Source organism: Rhinatrema bivittatum, chromosome 11, assembly GCF_901001135.1.
Source record: "Rhinatrema bivittatum chromosome 11, aRhiBiv1.1, whole genome shotgun sequence".
Taxonomy (NCBI): domain Eukaryota; kingdom Metazoa; phylum Chordata; class Amphibia; order Gymnophiona; family Rhinatrematidae; genus Rhinatrema; species Rhinatrema bivittatum.
The window spans coordinates 21,785,196-21,808,519 of NC_042625.1; the positions used below are offsets into that span (position 1 = coordinate 21,785,196).

The 23,324-nt window shown below is 49.5% G+C and overlaps 1 protein-coding gene across 2 annotated transcripts in view; it reads right to left on the minus strand.

The window, feature by feature from the left end:
* SETD1B (SET domain containing 1B, histone lysine methyltransferase) overlaps positions 1-23,324 on the minus strand; it is a 68,740-nt gene that overhangs the window by 40,644 nt on the left and 4,772 nt on the right. For both annotated transcript variants that reach the window (XM_029571120.1, XM_029571121.1), the window contains exons 5-6: positions 21,296-21,408; positions 17,051-18,208 (exon numbers count right to left, since the gene is read on the minus strand). In XM_029571120.1, coding sequence (XP_029426980.1) covers positions 17,051-18,208; positions 21,296-21,408 — 1,271 coding nt within the window. The remainder of the gene's footprint in view (positions 1-17,050; positions 18,209-21,295; positions 21,409-23,324) is intronic.

Consider the following 23,324-nt stretch of genomic DNA (forward strand, 5'->3'; position numbering starts at 1 on the left):
CAGTGTCCCGCCCATTAGTGCGTGCCAGGTCTCCCAAGAGTGATGGTCTCGCCTCACCTTCTCGATCTGGACACAGCTATGAACTCACAGCTGAGCCCCGCTCGAATGTCACTGCTAAAGGTGCGGGAGATTAAAGGGGAGCGCGGGAGACTCCTGGCTGGCACTGGCTCCACTCCCAAACATCAAGCTGTCCTGTCAGGTCTGTCAAGTGTTCATCTGAAAATGTGCACCTCCAACCCCACCATCCACATTCACAGAGTCCTTTGGGAAGCTCAGGACGGGCTCGTTTAGGAAGGGGAAGGACAGGGCTCGGGCCAAATTTCACCTGGCCTGCTGCCAGAAAGCTCTTTGGTGGTTCCCTTCCAGGCCACTACAGCAAACCTCAGCCAGCGGCTTAAAAATAGAAATTGCAGGAGAGCGAGAGCTGGCTGGGAATTTGTACAATTCAGGTCCTAAAGGCTGCAGCTGGAAAAAGCCAAGAGCCTCCTCTCCCTGCCATCCAAACCGGCTGGCCCAGGACCCCTTCCCCTTCCCAGGCACGGGCGGATGCACTGGGATATCCGGGATCCTGCAGCTGCTCGAATCCACTAGTGGGCTTCATTGTAGCAGATCACGGAGAGCAGCCTCCCACCCAGGCCGCAGTCACAACCTCTCCATCCAGCAAGCTGCATCGCATTTCCTTCTGCACAGCTGCAAGGCCTTCCCTGCACCCTCCAATCAGAGCCTCCCCCCCCCCCCCCCCCAAACCACTGCAGAGTCACAAACCTAGCACGGCTGGGGGAAAGGAGAAGCAAAGTCCCATGGGGTCCCACGTCAACAGCAGCCTTCTCAGGAGAAAGAAATAGGAGAGAGAGAGAGTTTGGCTCAGACTCAAGTCGGAGCACCGAGGGATTTACGAGGCACGAAACCAAAATCGGTTGTCTGAGGAATGCCAGGGATTGCCCGTTCTCTAGGAGCAGCGCGGGTTCAGTCTGCAGAGGACGGGGCGGCAGGTTACAGAAGAGGGACCCAGCCAGGTGCTCTCCAAAGCTCGCGTCCGCTCCCATCCTTTAATGCTGGCCCAATACAAAGGATGGAGGGCTGACAGTCACAGCAAAGGGCTGCCTGCTGCAGAGGGCAGAGGGCAAACGAGTACGGCACAGGCCTGGACAGGCAGCCCTGCCGGCACGGGGCAATCAAACCCCAGGACCCAGGCGGGCTCGCTGCCACCAACCTCACCACCCGCCACGCATGCCAGGCTCTGGGGGAAAGGTCGCCGGTATCCTAGCGGGCAACCCTTACTGGCTGAGGAGGTCCAACGTCTGCAGATAAAAGGGAAGGAGCTTTCACCACTATGGAAACCATTTCTGTTCCCCTCTATCGTCCCCAGCATCCTAGACTACCACAGTGACTAAAAGCAACACCACTTCATCTCTCTCCTCCAGGTAAACACCACTCCACCCCCACCTGCAGGAAAGGTGATCGCCCCCTCACCAGCTGCCGAAACCAAGACGTTAAATTTAATTGCAGTGGACCTGCCGCCCGGCCACAGAGCTGAGAACGGGCAGGAATCGTTCTATGTGCAAGTGAAACGATCAAATGAAACATCCTCCCCTCTCAAAAAAAAAAACCAAACAAACCCCCACAATAAACCTACATTTCCCTGCCATCTGAGATTTCATTTGCTCCTTCTGTTGGGTTCTCATTAGCAAAAGGCCCAGGAGACGGTGGATCCCCCAAGGCAACAGGTGTGCCAGAAACCGATAAAGGCACCGCTTACAGGAAAACCAAACCAACACAATAAAACTGCACAGGGCATCCCCCAGCGGCTCAGCTCTCGGTGAGCATCGCGGACACGAAGCACTGAAAACAACAGGGCCCGGAGAGAGACCACAGCGGAAGCGGCAGCCCCTGCCACTTCACCTGCATAAAACAAATTCCCAATTAAAAAAAAAAAAAAAAAAAAAATCAGGCAAGCCCCCCTCCCCCCTCCCCAGCAGGTCCGTGGAGCAGACGCTCTGAAACCGGACCACGGAATGGTTCTGGCTCTCGCGCATCACCTGCTCTTTGACCCCCCCCATCGGCAGGGCCGCCCCCATGTACGGCGGCGCCAAAGGGGGACCTGCATCTCCTTTATTGCTCATTTACGCACTCCCCCCCCCCCCTTCCAGCACCCCAGGCTGAAATGGCGCTCCACAAGCCCTGGGGAGAGAGAGGTTTTCCAAACGTCCGGGTGTTTTACACTACGTGTGCCATCGCTTTAAGGGCGAGGAAAGTCAGATACAGGCTGCCTCGGATCATCCGGTTTTCACTACTGGAAAAGAAATGAGATCTAGGGAAAGTGGGAAAAAAAAGCCAGGGTAAAAGAATAAAAACGCAAGAAAAGTTATGCAAGATCCCCACTGCCCTCTATACTCACATGAAGGGAAAGAGGAGCGCCCACCAAAAAAAATATTACGATGAAAAGGGGCATTTTTACCATCCCGGCCTCGACTAGAATGGGTGGGTGCGCACACCTGGATGGGAGCGGTCAGCACAGCTGCCTAGAATAAAAATCTGCAGCAGAGGAGTCCTGGAGCAGCTGCGAAATCCCTCCTCATCCTCTCACCTCCTGTGCGCCCAGCACAGGACAGCGACCGGCCCTGTCTAGCACCAGGCATAAAAGATTTGCCACACTGGGTCAGACCCAAAAGGTCCATCCCATTTCCAAAAGTGGCCAAGCCAGGTCACAAGTCCGTGGCAGGATCCCAAGAGGTCGACAAGATTTCAGGCTCACTCAGCCTGCAAATATTCCCTCTGCCGAAGGTGCTCAGAAAATTAAAAGTGCCGATCTTAGGCCCCCCCCCCCCACCAGAACAAATACGGATAGCGAGGCTCTTTTTCAGATAAAAAATGAGAACGTGCACAATATAGAGATCAGCCCGCTACTATTGCATTAAAAACTGGAAGGAAAGAAATGTTTAATGAAGCAGGCGGAGCTGAGCTTTCCTCCCAGGACCAGCGGCTTGGGAAGGAAAAGCCCTGGTGTTGACGTGCCAGGCTGAGGTGCCTCATTCTTTAAAATCGGGCTGTCCCCGAGGACAGCGGAGACAGATGGCGGGCCCTTGCCTTAGTGTACTGACGCCAGCGCAGCCTGCTCTACCAGGCAGCGACACAGGGGAGAAGCCCGGGCACATGGTCCCGGGCACGGCAGGCTAGGCAGAACCAAGGCAACCCAAAAGATTTCTGCAAAATGCGAAAGAGGCAAACTCCCCCATCCCCCCTCCTCAAAGTTAACGGTCCAGCTCTCTGAAACCAGATGGACTAGGAAGTTACTCCCGTGATTCCACCGCGCTCTGCGAGCAAAGGTTACGTGCACGGAAAAAAGTCAGATGTACCAGGGGGAGTTTTCATATTTTGTATCTACAAGAAAAATGGCCCAGTAAAATGGACTGGATGTCAGCACTTCCCTACAGTATTCTTCCTGGGCAGAAGTAGCACCATAAAATGTCTGGCTCCTTGTCTTGATTTAATCAGTACCACAGGTGACTCTGATCTGAACAGAACAGGTTGGTTTTGGGAGCAAAAGTGCATTCGGAAGGGGAACAGCCTTTTCCCCTGTACAAAATGTGTGTGTGTGTATGTGTGTGTGTATGTATATGTGTGTGTATGTGTGTATATATGTATGTATGTGTGTATATATGTATGTATGTGTGTGTGTGTATGTGTGTATATATGTATGTATGTGTATATGTATGTATGTGTGTGTGTATATATGTATGTATGTATGTGTGTGTATGTATGTGTGTATATATGTATGTATGTGTGTATATGTATGTATGTGTGTATATGTATGTGTGTGTATATATGTATGTATGTGTATGTATGTGTGTATGTATGTATATGTGTGTGTATATATGTATGTATGTATGTATGTGTGTGTATGTATGTGTGTATATATGTATGTATGTGTGTATATGTATGTATGTGTGTATATGTATATGTGTGTGTATATATGTATGTATGTGTATGTATGTATGTGTGTGTATGTATGTGTGTATGTGTATATGTGTGTGTGTGTATATATGGGTGTGTGTGTATATATGTATGTATGTGTGTGTGTGTATATATGTATGTATGTGTGTGTGTGTATGTGTGTATATATGGGTGTGTGTGTATATATGTATGTATGTGTGTGTGTGTATATATGTATGTATGTGTGTATGTGTGTGTGTGTATGCATGTGTGTGTGTGTGGTGGACACGTGTAGACACGTGTAGGAAGGGGCCTAGTACATAGGAGGCATGCAGGGCTTTCAGTAGGGGCTGCAAAGAGGCACTTGGATCCTGAGAGAAAACAAAGGACCATTTAGCTAGGAGCTGTGAAAAATCACTTGTGGGCCCTTGAGCCTCTCTCTAACTTGCCATGACAATAAAATGCTATTTTTAATAGTGCTCAATTGGCGGGTCTGACATAATCCTCCAGAGACAGAAACAGGTCTGGCTTTCATAAATATCTAAATTCCACTATGAACATGCACTTGAGTACGCTTTCCCCTACGAACACAAGTTTTTGCATGTTTTAGTTGTGGGTGGGTTCTGGAGACCAAGAGTTTGCTTATTATTTTATTACAAGGATTTGGTATCTGCTGCACTACCGGAGGGCTCAGAGCAAAGTGCAGGACTACCAAATATTTTACTGGCATGAAAGAAAACCAGCCAGGCATCAACAGGGATAACACTAAGCGGCAGCAGCCGTACATCAGCAGGGTTATACACCTGAGACAGTATAAAGCCAGGAGGCATCAGGAGATACAAAGCAAAAAGAGTAAAACAGCAGCGTCAAGGACCCGAGTGGAGGAGCATCACGAGAGAAGGTTCGTCAGGGGTTCCCGAGACAAAAGGGATGAGAGAGAGTGCATCCCTGGAGGGAGTCGGATGCAGATAACAGAGATGAGGAGAGTTCCCTCCTGCTAGCCTGGAACACGAGGTGAAGCGAGGGGGGAAGGAATAAGACCCAGCTAAGTTAAAAGGAAAATCCACATTGTTTTCTGAGGCAGGGATGCCTGGGGAAAGGGATCTGGGCAGGTCTTCGCCTTCTGCCACAAATGGAGCAACATTGCCTCCCATGCAGAGCCCGAGCGAACGCTGCCAGCCCGGGCTGCTCGCCCGCCTCCCGTCACACCAGGGTGCTGCTCGAGCACGGACATTAAATGCTGCTAGAACGTTCCTCTTTAGCTGCCCAGTCAGTCAGCGCTGCAATGCTTGCACCAGGAAAACATTGGACTGTACCTGGCACTAGAAGGCTGCCAGCTGCTGCAGGCGATAACCTGAGTTTCCATTAGGGCCAATTCAGTGGTTTCACATTACAATCTGTGGCCGTACAGTGGGCCAGCTGGCCTCAGTCAGCAAGCTGCCTACTGACAGCGCAGGACAAGAGCAGGGGCCACTGGACCAGTAGAAGAGCCTGAAAGGACCTTTTTATTCATGTATATTTTTTTTTACCAGTAGTAGTAAATTATTCTATTCTAAACAGGGAAGCTGTCAGAAATCTCTCTATATATGGATGGGCCAAAGGTCATTATTTCCTTGGTTTGGTTAATGAAGAGCTATGCTTGATCTGCCGCCACCCCCCAAAAAAAAAAAAAACCCCTAAAATAATCTGACTCACTGTTTTTCAATAAGACCTCAAGACACATCCTTTGTTCCCAACACACAACCCAAAATTCCTCTCAAACGCCGACGGTAATGTTTAACCATTTGTCAAAGGATGTGAGTACCGGACACCCTCAAGCGAAGGGTAGCGAGAGAGCTGGGACTTGCTGTGCTGACAGGAGCTCCCTTAACTTCCCAGTGGTGCTCCAAGCCTCTGTGGACCCTAAGAGGGAAGCAGCAGTTCCCTGACAAGCCCTGTAGCGAGATCAAATGGCAGCCAGGAACTTCAAGCTACGCCCCTTGTTCCCAACACGCATCCCAAAATGCCTCTCAAACGAGGACGGAACGGCGACGTCCCTAATTCTGAGGATTCTTTTATAAACCTGGCCCAGCTGTCCTGCACCCATGCTCGGGAGACAGCTGAAGACTTCTCCTCCCCGCGTCAGCCGAGTGCAGAGGTTTTGTCTCCACAGGAGGGGGACCTGATGCCCACTGTGCCAATGGGTAAGAATCCGGGGGTTACAGAAAGCAGACATTCTGCACGTACAGATCCCAAGAGCAAGAACTACGATGGCGTCCACTGGGGTGAGGAGAACTAGGAGCAAACCAGCAACCCAGGGGTGAGAAGAAAGGTAAAAGGCCCAGTTCCAATACAGTGTCGCCAATTTAGGGATACATAACCCTCTGTTAACAAAAATGTCAATAGTACATAAAACCAAACGTATTCCCAATAAGCTCTTTAAAACAAGACTTTTGGTATCTACAGTGCCCTCTAAACAGAGAGCTGCATGCACAAGCTACCAAGTCCTTCACTGCTCTGAAGCACAGAAGACAGGGCTGGTACTGTAGCAGTGGTGAAGCCCTCAGACTCTCTCTGAGTAGATTGGCACTGGGGACATTTTCTATCGAGATCAACTGAAATAAAAGCTTTGAGCGTTTGTCAGATTGTCAGGGAATTCATCTACTGACTTCTGTTGCATCACCTACGATTCTACCTCAGAGTCTCCCAACCCGTGCAACGCAGACCTCTGTGCTCCACGAGGTCATCACAACAGGTCTGTGGGAAAGGGAAACCAACAGTGTGTGGCTCTATTCCTGGGGGGAGATCTGCAGCAGCAGTGGCTTCGGTGGGCCTAGGGATTGGGGATGGCAGGAATAAGAGCGAGAGACAGCGACGGGGACAGGCAGGCTGGTTGGGAACCTCGGACTTACATGGCTTGCAAGTGGCTACTGTCTGCCAAAGCTGACCCCAGGAAGCTGGCCTGAGGAAGATGTTTTTAGTCCATGGTGGGCCACCAGGGATCCACAGATTACAGCCACCAATATAGATGGTGCTGAACATATATTGTAATTGTGGGGGGTTTTTTTATTTTTATTGTGACCACTTGATTTTATGTTGAGAAAGGCAGCATAAGACGAAAACTAAAATAAAGTCAGTCAAGGGAAGGGTCTCCTGGAAATCTGATAAATGCTCAAAGCTTTTTTTATTTCACTTGATGCAGACAGTAAGTGACCTAGTGGCAATCTGCTGATGAAAGCCTGAAGGCTTGGTGGGCCTCCGCATCTGGAACACTGTAACTCCTTTTATTGGGATCTGCTGCAGCCCCGGGCTTGTCACTGACAGAAGAATCTGGGTTCTGATCGGAACATGAACCCAACAGAACGAGCCTTCTTACCTTTACTTATAGACCCTAGAACATAAGAAGCTGCCATAGTGGGTCAGACCGAGGGTCCATCAAGCCCAGCATCCTGTTTCCAACAGAGGCCAATCCAGGTCATAAGAACCTGGCAATTACCCAAACACTAAGAAGAACCCATGCTACTGATGCAATTAATAGCAGTGGCTATTCCCTAAGTAAAATTGATTAATAGAAGTTTATGGACTTTTCCCCCCAAGAACTTATCCTGAGAAAAGGCCAATTAAGGGCCCTCAATACCATGCATGTGTGATTTTTAGTTCCCGAAGGTACTTCCTCCAAGTCTGTGATGTGCACAAGTGCAAGGTGTTGCATATAGGGAAAAATAACCCATGCTATAGTTACACGATGTTAGGTTCCATATTAGGAGCTACCACCCAGGAAAGAGATCTAGGCATCATAGTGGATAACACATTGAAATTATCAGCTCAGTGTGCTGCAGCAGTCAAAAAAGCAAACAATGTTAGGAATTATTAGGAAGGGAATGGTTAATTAAACGGAAAATGTCAAAATGCCTCTATATCGCTCCATGGTGAGACCGCACCTTGAATACTATGTACAATTCTGGTCATCGCATCTCAAAAAAGATATAGTTGCGATGGAGAAGGTACAGAGAAGGGCAACCAAAATGATAAAGGGGAATGGAACAGCTCCCCTATGAGGAAAGGCTGAAGAGGTTAGGGCTGTTCAGCTTGGAGAAGAGACGGCTGAGAGGGGATATGATAGAGGTGTTTAAAATCATGAGAGGTCATGAACGAGTAGATGTGACTCGGTTATTTACTCTTTCGGATAGTAGAAAGACTAGGGGGCATTCCATGAAGTTAGCATGGGGCACATTTAAGACTAATCGGAGAAAAATCTTTTTCACTCAATGCACAATTAAGCTTTGGAATTTGTTGCCGGAGGATGTGGTTAGAGCAGTTAGTGTAACTGGGTTTAAAAAAGGTTTGGATAAGTTCCTGGAGAAGTCCATTACCTGCTATTAATCAAGTGGTCTTAGTTAACAGCCACTGCTAATACTGGCATCAATAGTGTTTGGGTACTTGCCAGGTTCTTATGGCCTGGATTGGCCATTGTTGGTAACAGGATGCTGGGCTTGATGGACCCTTGGTCTGACCCAGTATAGCAACTTCTTCTGTTGCAAGAGGAAACCACAGAACAGAATAAAGGTCACCAACCAACAGGCATAGTTAGCGAGTCAAGAGAACCCGGGTCCCATGTAAGTGAAAGGAGCACAGGGTCACACAGCTTGACAAATTACTGCCCAGTCCATCTGCCTGAGCAGGGCACCGAGGTGGGACATCAAACAGGGCGAGAACAGCAAGGAAAATGAAGCTAAAGAAAGCAGATCCACAGCCGTGAATTAGAAACCCAAACGGCCTTGGCCCCTAACCCGCCAGGACACGCTCTCCCGCCAAAATTAATTCTCTAAGGGCTTGGGAGCGAAGGATGAGAGAAACAAAAAGTCTGAGCCTCCCTGCCTTGCCGTAAGCACTCCCTCTTTTTTCTAAAGCGCTGAAAGAGGGCAGGCATCACGCACGCACACGCGTGTAGTACCCACCACATGTGTGGCTGGTACTCTCTTACAGAAGGGGCCCAGGCACTGCTCAGACACTCGGGCGTTTTAGGTTCTCATGGAGCATAACCAGAGAATCTGACAGGCTGGCTGAAGAAATACATCTCTCTGCATGTGACAGGCCACGATTTTCTGTAGCATTGCATGTTACGTCTAAAGCAGAAGGTGCAGAAGGCTTGATATGGGACCCACGCTGAGCTTAATCAAACCTTCTGCTAGCGCTATAGGAGTCAAGAGAATGCCTAATGAAAATCAAGTCCACTAGGTTTACAAAACCAAGAAATACAAGCTAATTTTATTCAATCAACTTTGCACAGCCGCTGTCAAACGCATTCCTTATCAGGGTGACACTAAGCTTCAAGCCACACTGCAAAGCTCTTCAAACGCCGACGGTAATGTTTGACCATTTGTCAAAGGATGTGAGTACCGGACACCCTCAAGCGAAGGGTAGCGAGAGAGCTGGGACTTGCTGTGCTGACAGGAGCTCCCTTAACTTCCCAGTGGTGCTCCAAGCCTCTGTGGACCCTAAGAGGGAAGCAGCAGTTCCCTGACAAGCCCTGTAGCGAGATCAAATGGCAGCCAGGAACTTCAAGCTACGCCCCTTGTTCCCAACACGCATCCCAAAATGCCTCTCAAACGAGGACGGAACGGCGACGTCCCTAATTCTGAGGATTCTTTTATAAACCTGGCCCAGCTGTCCTGCACCCACGCTCGGGAGAGAGCTGAAGACTTCTCCTCCCCGCGTCAGCCGAGTGCAGAGGTTTTGTCTCCACAGGAGGGGGGACCTGATGCCCGCTGTGCCAATGGGTAAGAATCCGGGGGTTACAGAAAGCAGACATTCTGCACGTACAGATCCCAAGAGCAAGAACTACGATGGCGTCCACTGGGGTGAGGAGAACGAGGAGCAAACCAGCAACCCAGGGGTGAGAAGAAAGGTAAAAGGCCCAGTTCCAATACAGTGTCGCCAATTTAGGGATACATAACCCTCTGTTAACATCCAGCTCCTGATCCCATTCGACCCAAGCCAGGACAAGACAATCCCCCAGCTGAACAACTGCTTATGCCAGAAACAAGCTCTGTTTAACCCCACACAAAAAAAACTAGAACGGTAAAGAAAACCATCGCCCCCCTTCCAAAAATAATCCTTGTGGGATTAACCCCACCCCATCAGCTCCCGAGCCTGAAGCCCAGGTTTCATGAGGGCCTCTCGGCTTTCTACGGAGACCAAAAATACGGTGGCAACCACATCTCTGCAGGAGACTTTTCTTCCAAAACCCACATCCCTATCACGCTCGCCTGTCTCCTCGGGGCCTGTCCTTCTGGGACCACACCAGACGGCAGCGTTTCCCTTAAGGCAGCATCACCTCTTACCTCTCATGAGTCGCGGCTTCCTGAAACTACAGGTCCCAGCTGCCCTGCCCTTAAAACAGCATCACCTGTTTTATCTCACCCCCACCATCCTGCCTCTCCAACTGCTCCATATCCCACCCTGCGAGTCTCTACCCCATCACAAAATTAAAAGCAGACATTATTGTGCGATGCACTGCCTTTTCCATTGTCTTTCTGAAATCTTGTCTGCATTTTTTTTTTTTTGCATACGCTGTTGTGTTTTGGGTTTTTTTTGTTTTTTTTAACCCCATCAATGCTGGGTTTGTTTTGCAATCTATTCATTCCGTTTAAAGGAATAATTTTGAAAGGCACTGGCATGCATAAAAAGCCAGTTTTCTACGCGTAAGCGACTTTGAGAAAGATCCAGCAGTCCCCGGGTTAAAAAGGACACACGGGACGCGATTTTGCATGGACTCGTATGCTCACACGAAATACGTCTACAGGAGGGGGGGGGGGGGTTGGCAGAGTTGGAGCAGGATAGGGATTTACGCCCACATTTTCTAATTTCTGAAAGTGGGCGCAGGATTCCATGCACATCTGCAAATTTAAAAAAAAAAAAAAAAAAAGAAAATTACCCTCAAAATGTATTTCATTTATAGCAGTTCTGCGCAACGTGCGCGAGACTAAATCTACCAATGCTGAGCAGAGCTTCAGCCAACAGAAACTGGTAACAGAAAAAAAGCCAAGAACTTTCCCAAGACAATAGAAAAAGAATAGTTGCATTGTTTTAATTCAAGGGAAAAAAAAACATTTCAGAGTTAATCTGTAACATACTGCAGGGCCTCCCGTGTTAGTTTAGATACATGGTAAATTTGGGGTTATTTGTACAAATATTAAGCAGAATTTGAAAGAATTTTTTTTTTTTAATAAAAATAATCTTTTCTCTACAGATGAAGTGATGTAAAAGATTAAGGAACATACAAATATAGTATATGATGGCATAAAAAAAAAGACCAAATTGGCCTATCCAGAAGCAATTCTTAAAGTTTGGGTAGCACGGCGCACACATTCCCATAATCGACTCCACACCAGGACACCCCTCCTCCCCCAATGCCCTTTTTATCTGACCTTTCAACCCCATCACTGCCCTCCGAATTAGTCCCAAGCATGCCCAGAAACTGCTGACCTCCACTGGTACGGCCATTTCAGAGGCCTGGTCATCTCCCTCTGTGGTTCTTTTAAGGCCAACACTAAATCCATCCCCAAGGTCCCCTATCTACACAGTTACCAAAACTAGCGAAACCGCTCCCCAAAATATTCAGCTCATCCCAAACACGCTCGCTGAACCTGGGATTTTAACCAAAGGTCCCTCGAGCACGTCAGCCCCGTCAGGGTCGTCACTGCCGCTCCGTGTGGGTCACCCCCCGATGCCATTCTGTACTTCTTTAGTGCTTATTTAGATTGGTGGTGTTTCAGTGTTTATTTAGATTGATGGTGTTTCAGTGTTTGTTTTATTGCCTTTTTAAGACGATGTATTGATGCTTTGACTTTTGATGCTCACTGCCCCGAGTAAGGTTTTGGAAGAGCGATAAAGAAATGGAAATAATATAGAAATTCATGATGCAGTCTTGCCACGGCTGTAAAAGCAAACCAATTCACCACGATTTTCACAGACTCTGCTTATCCTTTGCCATGGAACCTGTCCATAAGCTGCCTCAGGAGGCCTAGACTTCCCCTGGAGATCATTTCAGCTTGGTTGACATTGAATCGGTGAAACTGAAAATGTCCCTTGGAGCCTCAATTCCCGCCAACTCTTTTGAAACAAAAAACCTGTAGCAGTTGCGCTGGGGGGGCTGCAGGGTAGTAGCAGGCCCACTCGCTCTAGCAACTTAATGTATAACAAGGCGCGCCATGCCCACCGCAGGAAAAGAACATCGCCTCGCAAGCATCCAAAAATCCACCATCTTTATTTCCTCAGCAATTAGGGCAAATATAAAAAAAAAAAAAAGCTTCAACGCAGAACTTGCACGATCCAGCTTCTATTTTATTCCCCAGTGAAAGTGTGGGTTCAAGGCCCTGGGATCACCAAACAGATGACAGCTCGTCGTTTGTCAGCTGCATCCCGAGCTAGCAGCACCAGGCCTGCAGCCAAGAGGCGCCCTGGAATGAAGCTGCTAAACGCAGGGAGCTGCCACCTTCACGGAGCCAACTGCCCAAGTCAACAACTGGTAACTGAAATCATTTTGCAAATAGCTGAACGAACAAACAGAAAAGTGCCTCAGATTAGAATCGGAGAAACTGGTGACAGATAACTAACAGCAGATCCATCTAGTCTGCCCGGTTTTATACCTAACACAGTACTACGAACCCTGCTTGATGTCCTGTTGGGCCTTGCTTTCCAATTACTGACCTCTGCAGGGCCAGAAAAATCCCAGGACCCAGGTCATCTGGTGCCTAAACTTCTGAAAAAGCAAATAAAAATAAAAAGGAAAACCAGCAAAAAAATATTTTTTTTAATTAAAAAAAGACAAAACAAAACAAACAAAAAAAGAGCAAGATAAGAAAAAAAAAAGATGAAACAGAAAATGACAAGCAAGACAAGACTAACAGAAGTGGAAAAAAAAATAGGAAAAACCTTTTCTGTGGCTCCTAAATTTTTCTAAATACAGTTCTACCTCTGCTCATCCCATGGTGCCTTCAATTCAATTTGAATTTTAGATTTAATTCAGTTCAAATAATGTTTTGTTCTACCACATCCAGTGGGGAGACTGCGCCATATATTCACCACCCTAGAATCTTTCCACAAAATAAATAAATACACAAAATAAAAATTGCTTGCCTTTTGTATGCATCTGAATGTCTCTATCATATCGCCTGTCTTCTCACGAAGGCAACCTTAGGACTTGTGCTACAAACTCTCCACCATTGTGGAAGCTTGGCTTGGCTTCCCTTTACGCTTACCTGCTTCCCTCTGGAGATGAGGGCCCCCGAAACGCACATATGAAAACATCGTTAGGAGGACAGACAGAGAGAACGAAGGCCACGAGTCTGATTAGGAGGTAGGTCTAGTACAGTTTTGGCTAGCAAGAGAGGGAATTTAGCACCTCAAGGCGCTGGCCCTTCAAATCCAACCATGATTTGTATGCGTTCTAACTGTGGCAGGATCCATTTCTGTCCACATTTCAATACCTGTTGAGCAGCACCTACTTAAAATGCAATGAAAACCAGAAAACAGTGGCTACCCTATGGCAGACAGAGGAGTCTCGGCACTAGTTAACCTTGGTGTTTGAGGGAGAGGAGGATGAAGGAAGGAAGGGGAAAAAAAATGGGAAAAACAGGAAGGTCAAAGCATGAAAGAAATTAAAGGTTGCCAGGGTAACCAATCCATGAGTGTCAGGCCTTCCTGCCAGAGGGCGATGTGGCAGCTGCCCTGCGTGATGGAGACCAGAACCGGGGCTGATGACGGGGGAAGGGACCGGGAAGATTAATTTAGTCTTAAATTAATTATTAATTAAGACTCTAGTATCTCTTCCGAAATCCTTTTGGGAATGTGCTGCATTCTGTCTTAGGGTCTTCCGAACGGGCAAGAAAAACAGCAGCGCGGGGGAGCTTCTTTCTGCCAGAGACCCTCTGACGTGAAAACTCGGGTAAATAACAAAAGACCTACCACCACACAGAAACAAGAGGGGCGAGGTGTCCCTTGACGGAACAGGACATCCGTCACCTCCAGAGCGGGAGGGCAGAGAAATAATGTGCTCCCTAAGCACTCTTGAGGTGACACACTTGATTAGTCAAGCAGTAACGATCGACAGACACACACACAAATTATATCCATAAGCAAGGACACCCACCACGCTGTATTCATGCATCCTGCGGCCCTGAGAGACATCAACTTAAACGAAAGTTTCCTTCTACAGCACACCTCACTTCTGCTATACAAATAATTTTGATAGCCGGATAACTTCCCCCCCCCCCCCCCCTTCCCCAGCCAAAAGCTGTTCATCCCGACTCCTAAAAGCAGACAGCTCACCTTTTTCTTCTCAAAATATCTTTCTAACTAGGCATCCCATTGCATAAAGGGTTGTAAAACCCCATTATAATTTAAAAATTAAATCGAGGAATACCGTCGGAGCCCAACCTTTCAAATAAAACAAAAAGCTATCCTACAGTTACATTAATGCGAGTCAATACAAAAACCGAGCACAAGGGTCAGCGGCTACGCAGAAGTCTATGACGTCAGCATGGAGGATAACGCGACAGTCCAGCCAGAAAGCCAGGCTCGTTTCTAATAAAGATGGAGCATCCCTGGTCACCTGGTGCAGCCGAGCCTCCTCGCGCTCCTCTTTCACATACGCTGGTTTTGGTTGCAGATGGACTCAAACCAATTGTGTAGGCAGAATGCAGCAGGTGGCAGCCAAGAGTCCAAGGCCCCAGTACAACCAGTGTGCCCCGGAGAAACACGCACTGGGCCAGATGCCAAAACGGCCGCAGTAGGTCTGATGGACCCATCTTTGCTTTGGATTGGTTCAGCAGCTTCTGCTAAATGGGATCCCGCCTCCCTTTACCAATGAACGCGCCAGAGGCCTGCATGCAGGCACCTCAGAGCCGGAAGGCTCTGGCAGCACATTTTTCATGTGGGGATGATGGGGGAAAAAAAAACAAAACCCAGCCCCACTTCCAGATGAGGAAAGGAAAGCAGGAGCTGACTGCAGCTAGACAAGTGAAGGCAGTTAAAGAGAAAGCCACCCGGAAAGCGAGAGAAAGCACATTATCTCACCATGCAAAAAGGGGGCGTTCTGGAAGTGGGGGAGGGAGCGAGGGGCGCATTCAAGATTCCCGCGCCTAACCTGAGTTTTTCCAGACGTTAGGTGCGTGAATAACTTTGCGCTTTGCTCCGCAGTGGGTGCGGGTTTGGCCACCCAGCTCTCCAATACCCAAAGCCAACCTGTGCGTGTAGCTTTGATGTTTGACTGCTGAATACTTCCCCCGAAAAAGATGGGATCCAGTGGGTGTGGATCGGTTTATTTTCGGACCGACCTATGCACGTTAACTCCTTGTCTGGGGCACCAACGTCCCAGCTAAGCACTTGAAGACTCGGTGGTTAATATCTACGTAACAAAAACCCTGCGAAGCATCGTCTTACCTGCATTAAATACATTTCTGAGATCACTGCACTGAGGGAGGACCACTCCCAGAAGGAAATTCACGGGGGAGGCCATGGAAGCTTTGATTTAGAGAATAATTCAGCTGGGGAATCCCCTTGGGGCAGAGCAGATAGTATTTATTTATTTATTTATTTTATTTAACACTTTTTTATACCGACCTTCATAGTAATAACCATATCGGATCGGTTTACATAAAACAAGGGTATAACTGAAGCAATAAATAAAAGTAATTAACAAGAGAAGTGAAAGTACCGAGTCAGCACGTGCTCTCACAGAAAACAAGTCAAGGAGGACAATAGTGACTACGTCTGGCCCGAAACAGCATCCACTTTCGTTTCTCAACTTAACAGAAAGGTCCTAGGGGGAACAGCTGTGAAGGAAACCCCTCAGAGAACCACAAACTTACAGACATTCATCGACAAGTACAAACAGCTCTGCCCTCATCCAAGCTAGGAGCAGTTCCCTCACTTATCTTCTCTTAGCCAAATGCTTAATATGGGCTCTGCCACAAGCAGCCCCAGTCCGCTGACGTTTCACATCCAATCAGAGCTATCCAAGCTGATCGAACAGTGGAACGATACTTTAACCATCAATACCTAATGAGAACCGTGGAAGGAACGATTCACCAACAAGCCACTGCAAACCGGGTAACGAGTGACAATCCGAGCCCCGCAGGCTGCAGGCGCAAGCCCACTTACCCCAAGTCAATCAGTACCAACACAGGAGCTGCCGCGCACCCCAACCCAGTACAGAAAACACCCCTGTACCCTACTGATCAGCAAGGCGGCTCCTAAGGAAATCCATAAGCCTGCCCGTTTTTCAGCCATACAGAGAAGTACAAAGAAAAATCTAAAGCATATTATTCTAAATAAATAAAGAAAGACTGACCACAATCCAGTCCGATAAAGTTCGCCATCTGCACGAACAGATTTTAATGTCAGCGACCAAACATCATAGAGAGTGTGGCCCTCCTTTTCCGGACTGCAGCGGGATGAGGCTTCCAAAGAAGCGAGAAGACCGAGACACTGAAAAGGATACGTTTGAGCTCATAAAGGCAAAAATTACTCAGACCAGGGACAGTGCAAAAAAAAAAAAAAAGACCACAGGCAGTCCAGTGCCAGCCGAGAACCAGTTCCCACAGTGGCCGATGCATAAATCTCTGCAGTTTAGGCTTATGCCAGACAATTCCCCTACAACAAATGACCCAGCCAAGCAGATGTGCAGGATCAGGAGCCGCAGTTTATCCCGGGCAGCCCCCGGTTATGCGAGGCATGGCTCAGCGCACACTGCGTGGGATTCAGCCACAGGCTTGCTGTCATTTTTACAAACTAGTTGGCTCAACAGCTCTTAAAATTCACTTGGTATTCATTCATCCGATTATTTTCCCCCAGCTGCAGGAAAAAGCAAAAAAACAAAAAACAAGAAAACTCATACAGACGACCAACATGAAACACAACATTCTGCTACCCGTCGCTCTGTCAAACTTTATGCTGGAGGCAGATTGCAAAATAAAAAGCTGTAAATTATGCTTTCAGACAGTAAGACGGTCTAACACTTCAATACATGTTCATGCCAACACAGCATTGTAAAGCCACACACAAGCACACATGCATAAACCTTTCTGGGCTCACACGCGTCACGAGAGCTTATTTTTAAGAATTCTCCACTTACCTCATCCATTTTTTCAGAGGTGGGCGTTTGGTCACCTGCAGGCATTTCCTGTGCCTCGGCGCCCTCTGGTTTGCAGGTCCTACTTAGCTGAGTGGACTGGTCAGCGGGGGTCAGGCCAGCCTCGGACGCCGCCCGTGAATTCTGGCCCAGAGACGCCGCCCCCAGAACAGGCTCCTCCTCGTCAGAGTCCGGTAATGGGGTGGGGCTGATGTCCTCCAGGCCGGTGCTGGACGGGCGGGAGGAGGGGGTTACGCCCCTGCAGTGCGGCTGGGGGTGGAGAGGGAACACCGGGATGGGGGAGAGCTGGGAGGACGAGGAGGATATCGGGCTGCCCTCCATCCGCACCTCGTTGTCCGAGTCCTGCTCGCTGCTGAAAAAGGGCAGCTTGGTCCTCTGCTCCTTCAAGAGCATCTCGATCCTGGAGTCCAGGCTGTCGTGCTGCATTTCAGACTCCATGGTGGGCGTCCCGGGCGTCTCGCTCCGCTCAGGGGTCCGGCTGCTTTGCTCGCCGTGGCAGTCGGTGTCCGGCGGAGGGGGCTCCTCCGGTTTTTCCTTGACCGGCACAAAATCAATACTGGTGGCGCTGCTCTCGACGAAGGGCTCGGAGGGGGGCGGCGCAGGCCGCCTGTACTCGAGGTCTCTGGAAGTCTGCGGGTAGGGCTGCTCCTCCGCCTGAGGATAGGCGGGGCCTTGGTACGGGGAGAAGGCCGACCTGTAACTTGAACCCGAGTGGCTCAGGGGAGGAGTCAGGGAGTAGGGGGCTGGCTCCGCCGGAGGTTTGTAGGTGCTGAAGGTGTGCTCCGAGCCCCTGTAGGCCGCCGAGTTGTGGACGTAGCGATGGCCCGGCCGCCGATTGTACGCGTCGGTGAACTTCGTTTCGTGCCTCCTGGGCTTGTAGGCGGGCTCCTGTCCATAATGATAGGCCGGCGTCGTCTGCAGGCTGGAATAGCTTGAGTCCTGGGAAAAGGGTGTCCCGAGGCGTGGGGTGCGAGGGGTTCCTTGGGACTGGGGCGTATACTGGCTGTAGGAGTTTGGGGTGTCCTGCCGACTGCTGGAGTAGGCCGTGTCGTGAGAGAAGGGGGTACTGCTGTTCGGCGTAAGAGAGGCTCCCAACGCGGTTAAGCTGCTCTCCTTCAGTCGTTTCAGCGAATCGCTCAACTGGTTAAAAACAAAAAAAAAAAACACAAAAAGGAAAAAATGATTTCCAAAGTTAGAGAGACACGAACAAATGAAGTCTGCAGTACACAACTACTTCAGTCTTTCAAATATAATTTTGTATATTACGCATATTCTCATATGCGACCCAAACAGAACGGAAAGGATTTTCCTGTGCGGTGAAGCTGGAGGACTCGCATGGCTCTCCTCAGATACCTGCCCGGGGGGACCTCACTCCTACTTACGGAGGACCTGGCTGCTGTTTTCTGCTCCCTGGGGATCCTCTGGAGGCAGTGTCCACAGGCCCCAGGAGGGCGCAACAGTGACACCCAAAGGCCAGACCGTAGCTGCACGTCCGCGGCCCTTGACCGAGGACGGTCACTGCGGTGGCTGCAGGGAGAGAGGGACTGGGGTTCTAAACAGAACGTTTTTTCCATCAAGTTCAGTTAATGTTCTTGCATTAAAATTTTCTTGATACTAAAACAACGTATTTAGTGTAAGCATTATTATTTCATGATGATTTTGTATTTTTTTGTGTGTTGTGCATACTGTGAATGTTTTTATTTTGTAAGCCACCCCGATCTAAAAATATAGGAAGGACGTGAAAAGATGAACGAGGAGGAATAACAGAAAAAGCCAATCCAGCTCCCAGTTCTGGGATTGCTCAGGCCTCGACAGCTTCTTGACTTTTCTGAGATTGTTTAGTTCACAGATTTCCTGACAGGTTCTATAGGGGAAGGGGAGTCGGGAGCCGGAGCACCACGAAGGGTGTGCAGGACATTGAAGGAGACAGCAATCCCATGCCACGCGCAGAGCCGGGCAGTCACACCAGAATCAAGGTTTGATGCCCAACTTCAAGCGAGGAAGGAGAGCCACAGAGGTGCCCAGCACGGCCCGCGTTCCAGCCCCCTGGCTGTTTAAGCCTATCGGAGCGGCAGGCTTTATCCTTGCTCACATCTCGTAACGCTGGCAGAATGCAGGCAGGACCAGCGAAACAGAAGCCCAAGGCTGCTTGGAGACACGGCCGGTTAGCTGGGCAGACCATTCAAGGTTCCCTTACCTGAAAGCATGGGAAAGGACTGCGTAACCCAATGTAAATTAACGTTGCTACTGCCTTGTCAATAAAACACAATTTATTCATTCATTCTCATTACATGTGTTCATCGCCTCTACTATTTGCCCAAAGCAATGTACGATATATTAAATTCACAACTGCGCAAACACGAGAGCAGCTCTCCTCCGGAGGGCATTTCCTCCTTCCGAGGGTGTCCGGCGCTGGGATTGGATGTCGTGAGTCAGCTTTCCCGCCCAATCTCTGCCCCCACCTCCGCTGAGGCCCAAGTGCAGGGTCCCCGGGCACTGAAGGAAATCCCCCTCGTTAGTGCCCTCAGGTACACCCGGGAATAGCCTTCCCTTGCAGTACAATAATGCCGCCTGCTTCCTACTGCTTCCATCTTATCAGCTGTTCTGGGACGCTGTCACTTAACAGGTGCGGTAGGCAGGTAAAAAAGCAGAGGCGAGGCAGCAGAAACCTGCACATCCCCCCTGCTTTGGGATAACAGAGTGGAGACAGTTCAGGTTGTGCTTTACCAGAATGCTACAAAAAATTTTTTAAAAAGCCACTTGACCTTTGGCCTCAGAAGGTAATCTCCTCCCTTCCCTTCCCCCCCCCCCAGCTCACGGGAGCAGCCACGCAAAGGAACATCTGTCACATCTGTGCGGACAACAACGTCCCAAAGCGCTGGCAGGGCATTGTGGCTGCGAGGTAGAAATCCGCCCTTTATAGTCCGTCCTGCTGGATCTGTTTTGCCATTGTAATTACAGCCAAAAGAAAATTAAACTTACACGAGATAACGCATGCAGGGGGTGGGTTCTCTCGCAAGCTAACAGAACAAAAACTAAATTCTCATGTGGCCAGACCATGCACCTTGCTTCCTGTCCTTTAGGCCTGGGGCTTGAATGGTTTCAGGCTAGAGGCAGGGAACTCATTAAGAAGGGGAGCTCTGCCGTGCCAAAGAAACATTTGGGGCAGGTTTTCCCCTATTCTGTGTCTATGGGATAAAAGCTTAGTGGATCGAGCCCTGTCCATTCCAAGCGTTTTCTCCTTCCAACCCGCCTGCATTCCAACCACTACTTTTTTTTTCCCCCCCAAAATGCTTTTTATTTAAGGGGCAAACAAACAATCAGAACGGACAGCATTCAGCAACCGTTGGTCGACGCACGATACAATGGCAAGCAACAGAAAAAAACCACGTTCTCAAAGGCAAGGAATACGGCTGCTTGAAATAATGCTAAAATGTGCTAAGGTGCATGCAAGCCAGCCGGGGAGGAACAGAGCCGTAATGACAAGAACAACAAAATCCCAAGGAACGAAACTTCAAATCACCCTAATGTTTATAGATATTAACAAGGCCGCGGGCCCAAACGCTCGGACGGAAGCGCCGAGGAGCTCACACACAGGAGAGTTAGGGGACGAGAAATAACGCACTTAAGTGGATTTTGTTAAAGCGCAGGGGAGGAGAATTTGATTTTCCCGTCTGAAAGCGAACCCCTCCCCTCTCCGCTCAGCTAAAGACGCACGCAGGCTTCCACGGTGCGCACGCGCTCTCTCAGCCAGGTTAGAGAGAGAGAAAAGTACCGCGGCACGCATACGTTTTTATTTTCACACCTACATGCGTGAGTTTATCATCCCCTCCCCCCCCCCCCCAAAGCTTGGCCACCTCCACAAACAGCAGGAGCAAAGCCCCGTGCTCACTTTCAGCGCACGGGCTGCAGGGCAAGGATTCACGCGGTTCCCCCTTACATAACCGACTCTCAACGCACGGGGGTCTCAAAGCGCCCGCGTACGCCGCAAGCAACCTGGGCTACTCCCAACTGCACCCTCCCTTCTCCCCTCCCCCAGTCCAAACCCGGACTGCCTGCGAGACCTCAGACCCCCCCTCCCACAGCTCCCCATCTGCTCTTGAAGTTTGCTCGGCTCAGAGAGTTATCTCACAAAAACTTTTCTTCCTAGCTCCAGCCTGGTAAAAACCTTCTGGAGGCCGCGACTTTGCGGCTCGGAAAGAGAGAGAGGCTCCTGCCTTACTGTACCTGCAGCACGTCGCTCACGGGCGGGGAGGCGTCCAGCTCGCTGCCGACGGGAAGGGTCTGAGGGGTGTAGAGGCCACTGACGAGCAGCTCGTAGAAACGCATCCGGGTCTCACCTGCGGAAAGCACAAGAGCGCCGGTGACTGAAGGGGCAGGTACCAGCAGCCCGCACGCTAAACACTGAGCATTCACTGTCTGCTTTCTGAAGCAGAGGGGGAAAAAAACCCCAAAAAAACCCCAAACTCGCTTTGGCCCCAGGATCCAGTGGGGAAGCCTTACAGCGGCAGGAAAGATCACTGTACAAGCCTCGTCGGAGCGAAGCCGGGAAAGACCGTGGAGCAAGGGAAGGGGGAACAGGGTGGTTATGGAGAAAGCCAGACACGGCCCGTGGCCTGGGAGGGGGACACATAATAAAGCCCTTCTCGTATTCATGGCAGAGGCAGGACAAAGCAGGGCCCTCCAGTACCTTAATCGGATCCCATCTGAACTAGAAGAGTGTTCCAAGGGAAAGAAACCAAAAAGTGAAAAGGACATTTCATCAGCTGAGTGTTATGACTTCCAAATATCTAGCATGGAGCGTTCTGCCCTTCAATGCTGGGGGGGGGTCACAGTTAATCTTACTGTGTTTTCCCGCTGTCGCCTTAGCTGTAAAAAAAAGTCTGCTCTCGTAGGGCAATTTTACTCCCACTGCCCGAACCTGCACAATGGTTTCTGCTAATCCCCGACAACTAGGGCTTGTGCTGGAGGTTCCCAGGCACGCTGGCCATAAGATCCGCGCATGCCAAGAGACATATGGGCTTCCAAAGATGTTTATTGTACAGCTCTCCTTCCCATTCGATGCAGCCACCAAGGCTGCCAAACTGCGCCACGTGTTCCGAACGCGCTAAGTGGCTGTTTCTTATCAAAACCTTCCAAGCAGTGTTGATGGTAATTAATGCAAATGGGAAGCAGGGAACTCTGCTGATGAATTCTGGCAATGGCGAGCTGCTATTCAGATAATTGATGATGGTTCTGGTCCTCCCTGACTAGCGTGATCAGCAGCCTTTACTAGTACAGACAGCCGGCTACTAGATTTCAGCGACGCCTCGGCTTCATCCTTCTCCCACACGTATACCAGGTCCCGGGCCAAGGGGCACAACCTCATCTCAAAACACGGAGCCCGCCCCACACCAGCCCAGTGCATCCATTTACAGGTCAGGCTTTTCGGCACATCCCGCCAAGGAAAGCAGAAGTTGCATTCATTGCGTGCAAACATCCGCTGCCCACCGTTCTGTGCGATTGGTAAGCCATATGCAATCTGAGGATAGAAGCTGCTACAAGATTTGAAGACTAGACAGGGGGATCCATCATGAGCAAGCTCAGTGTCACTAAATAGGTTCCAGTGAAAGTACAGAAATGGGTGCCCAAATCAAGTGAGCGTCTGTGGCGCCAGCAACGGGGACTCAGTGTTGAATTCCCAGCCTCTTCTCTATCCTACCTCCTGCCTTCTGTTTTCTAGCAAACGTCTACGTCAACACACAGGACTGGAAGATCTCGTGCAATCTGGCAGACCCCTCCCTAACTCCCACAGTGTCCCCTCCATGCTATGCCTCAGCCACTCGGCTTGCTACCCCCCTTGGCCTTCTTCTCTCCAGCCCCTGCCTTTAATAGCTGTTCTAAATCTGTTTCAAGTGTGTTAAACTAACACCTAAAAGAAAAATGGAGCTAGCATTTCCAAAAGAGGGAAAGCACATCCTTGCAGCACAAAATAACAGTGTATGCTCCTCACCACAGGCTGGTCAGCCTGGCCCAGCTGGCTCTGACTGGAAGGCTCGTTCGTTGAGCGGGCTGTTCACAGAATTTCAACGAGGGACTCCAGCATTATCCGGGCTATGCTTGGGGAAGTTCCCTCTCCTAAGTGCACTCATGCCTGCTCACGGATCACAAAGATGGCGGGCAATCTCTCCTTCCACATCTGGATGTACTGACTGCACTGCAGGGAGAGGGATTCTGTTCCAGTCAGAGCAGACCTGATGAATTCGGAAGGATTCTG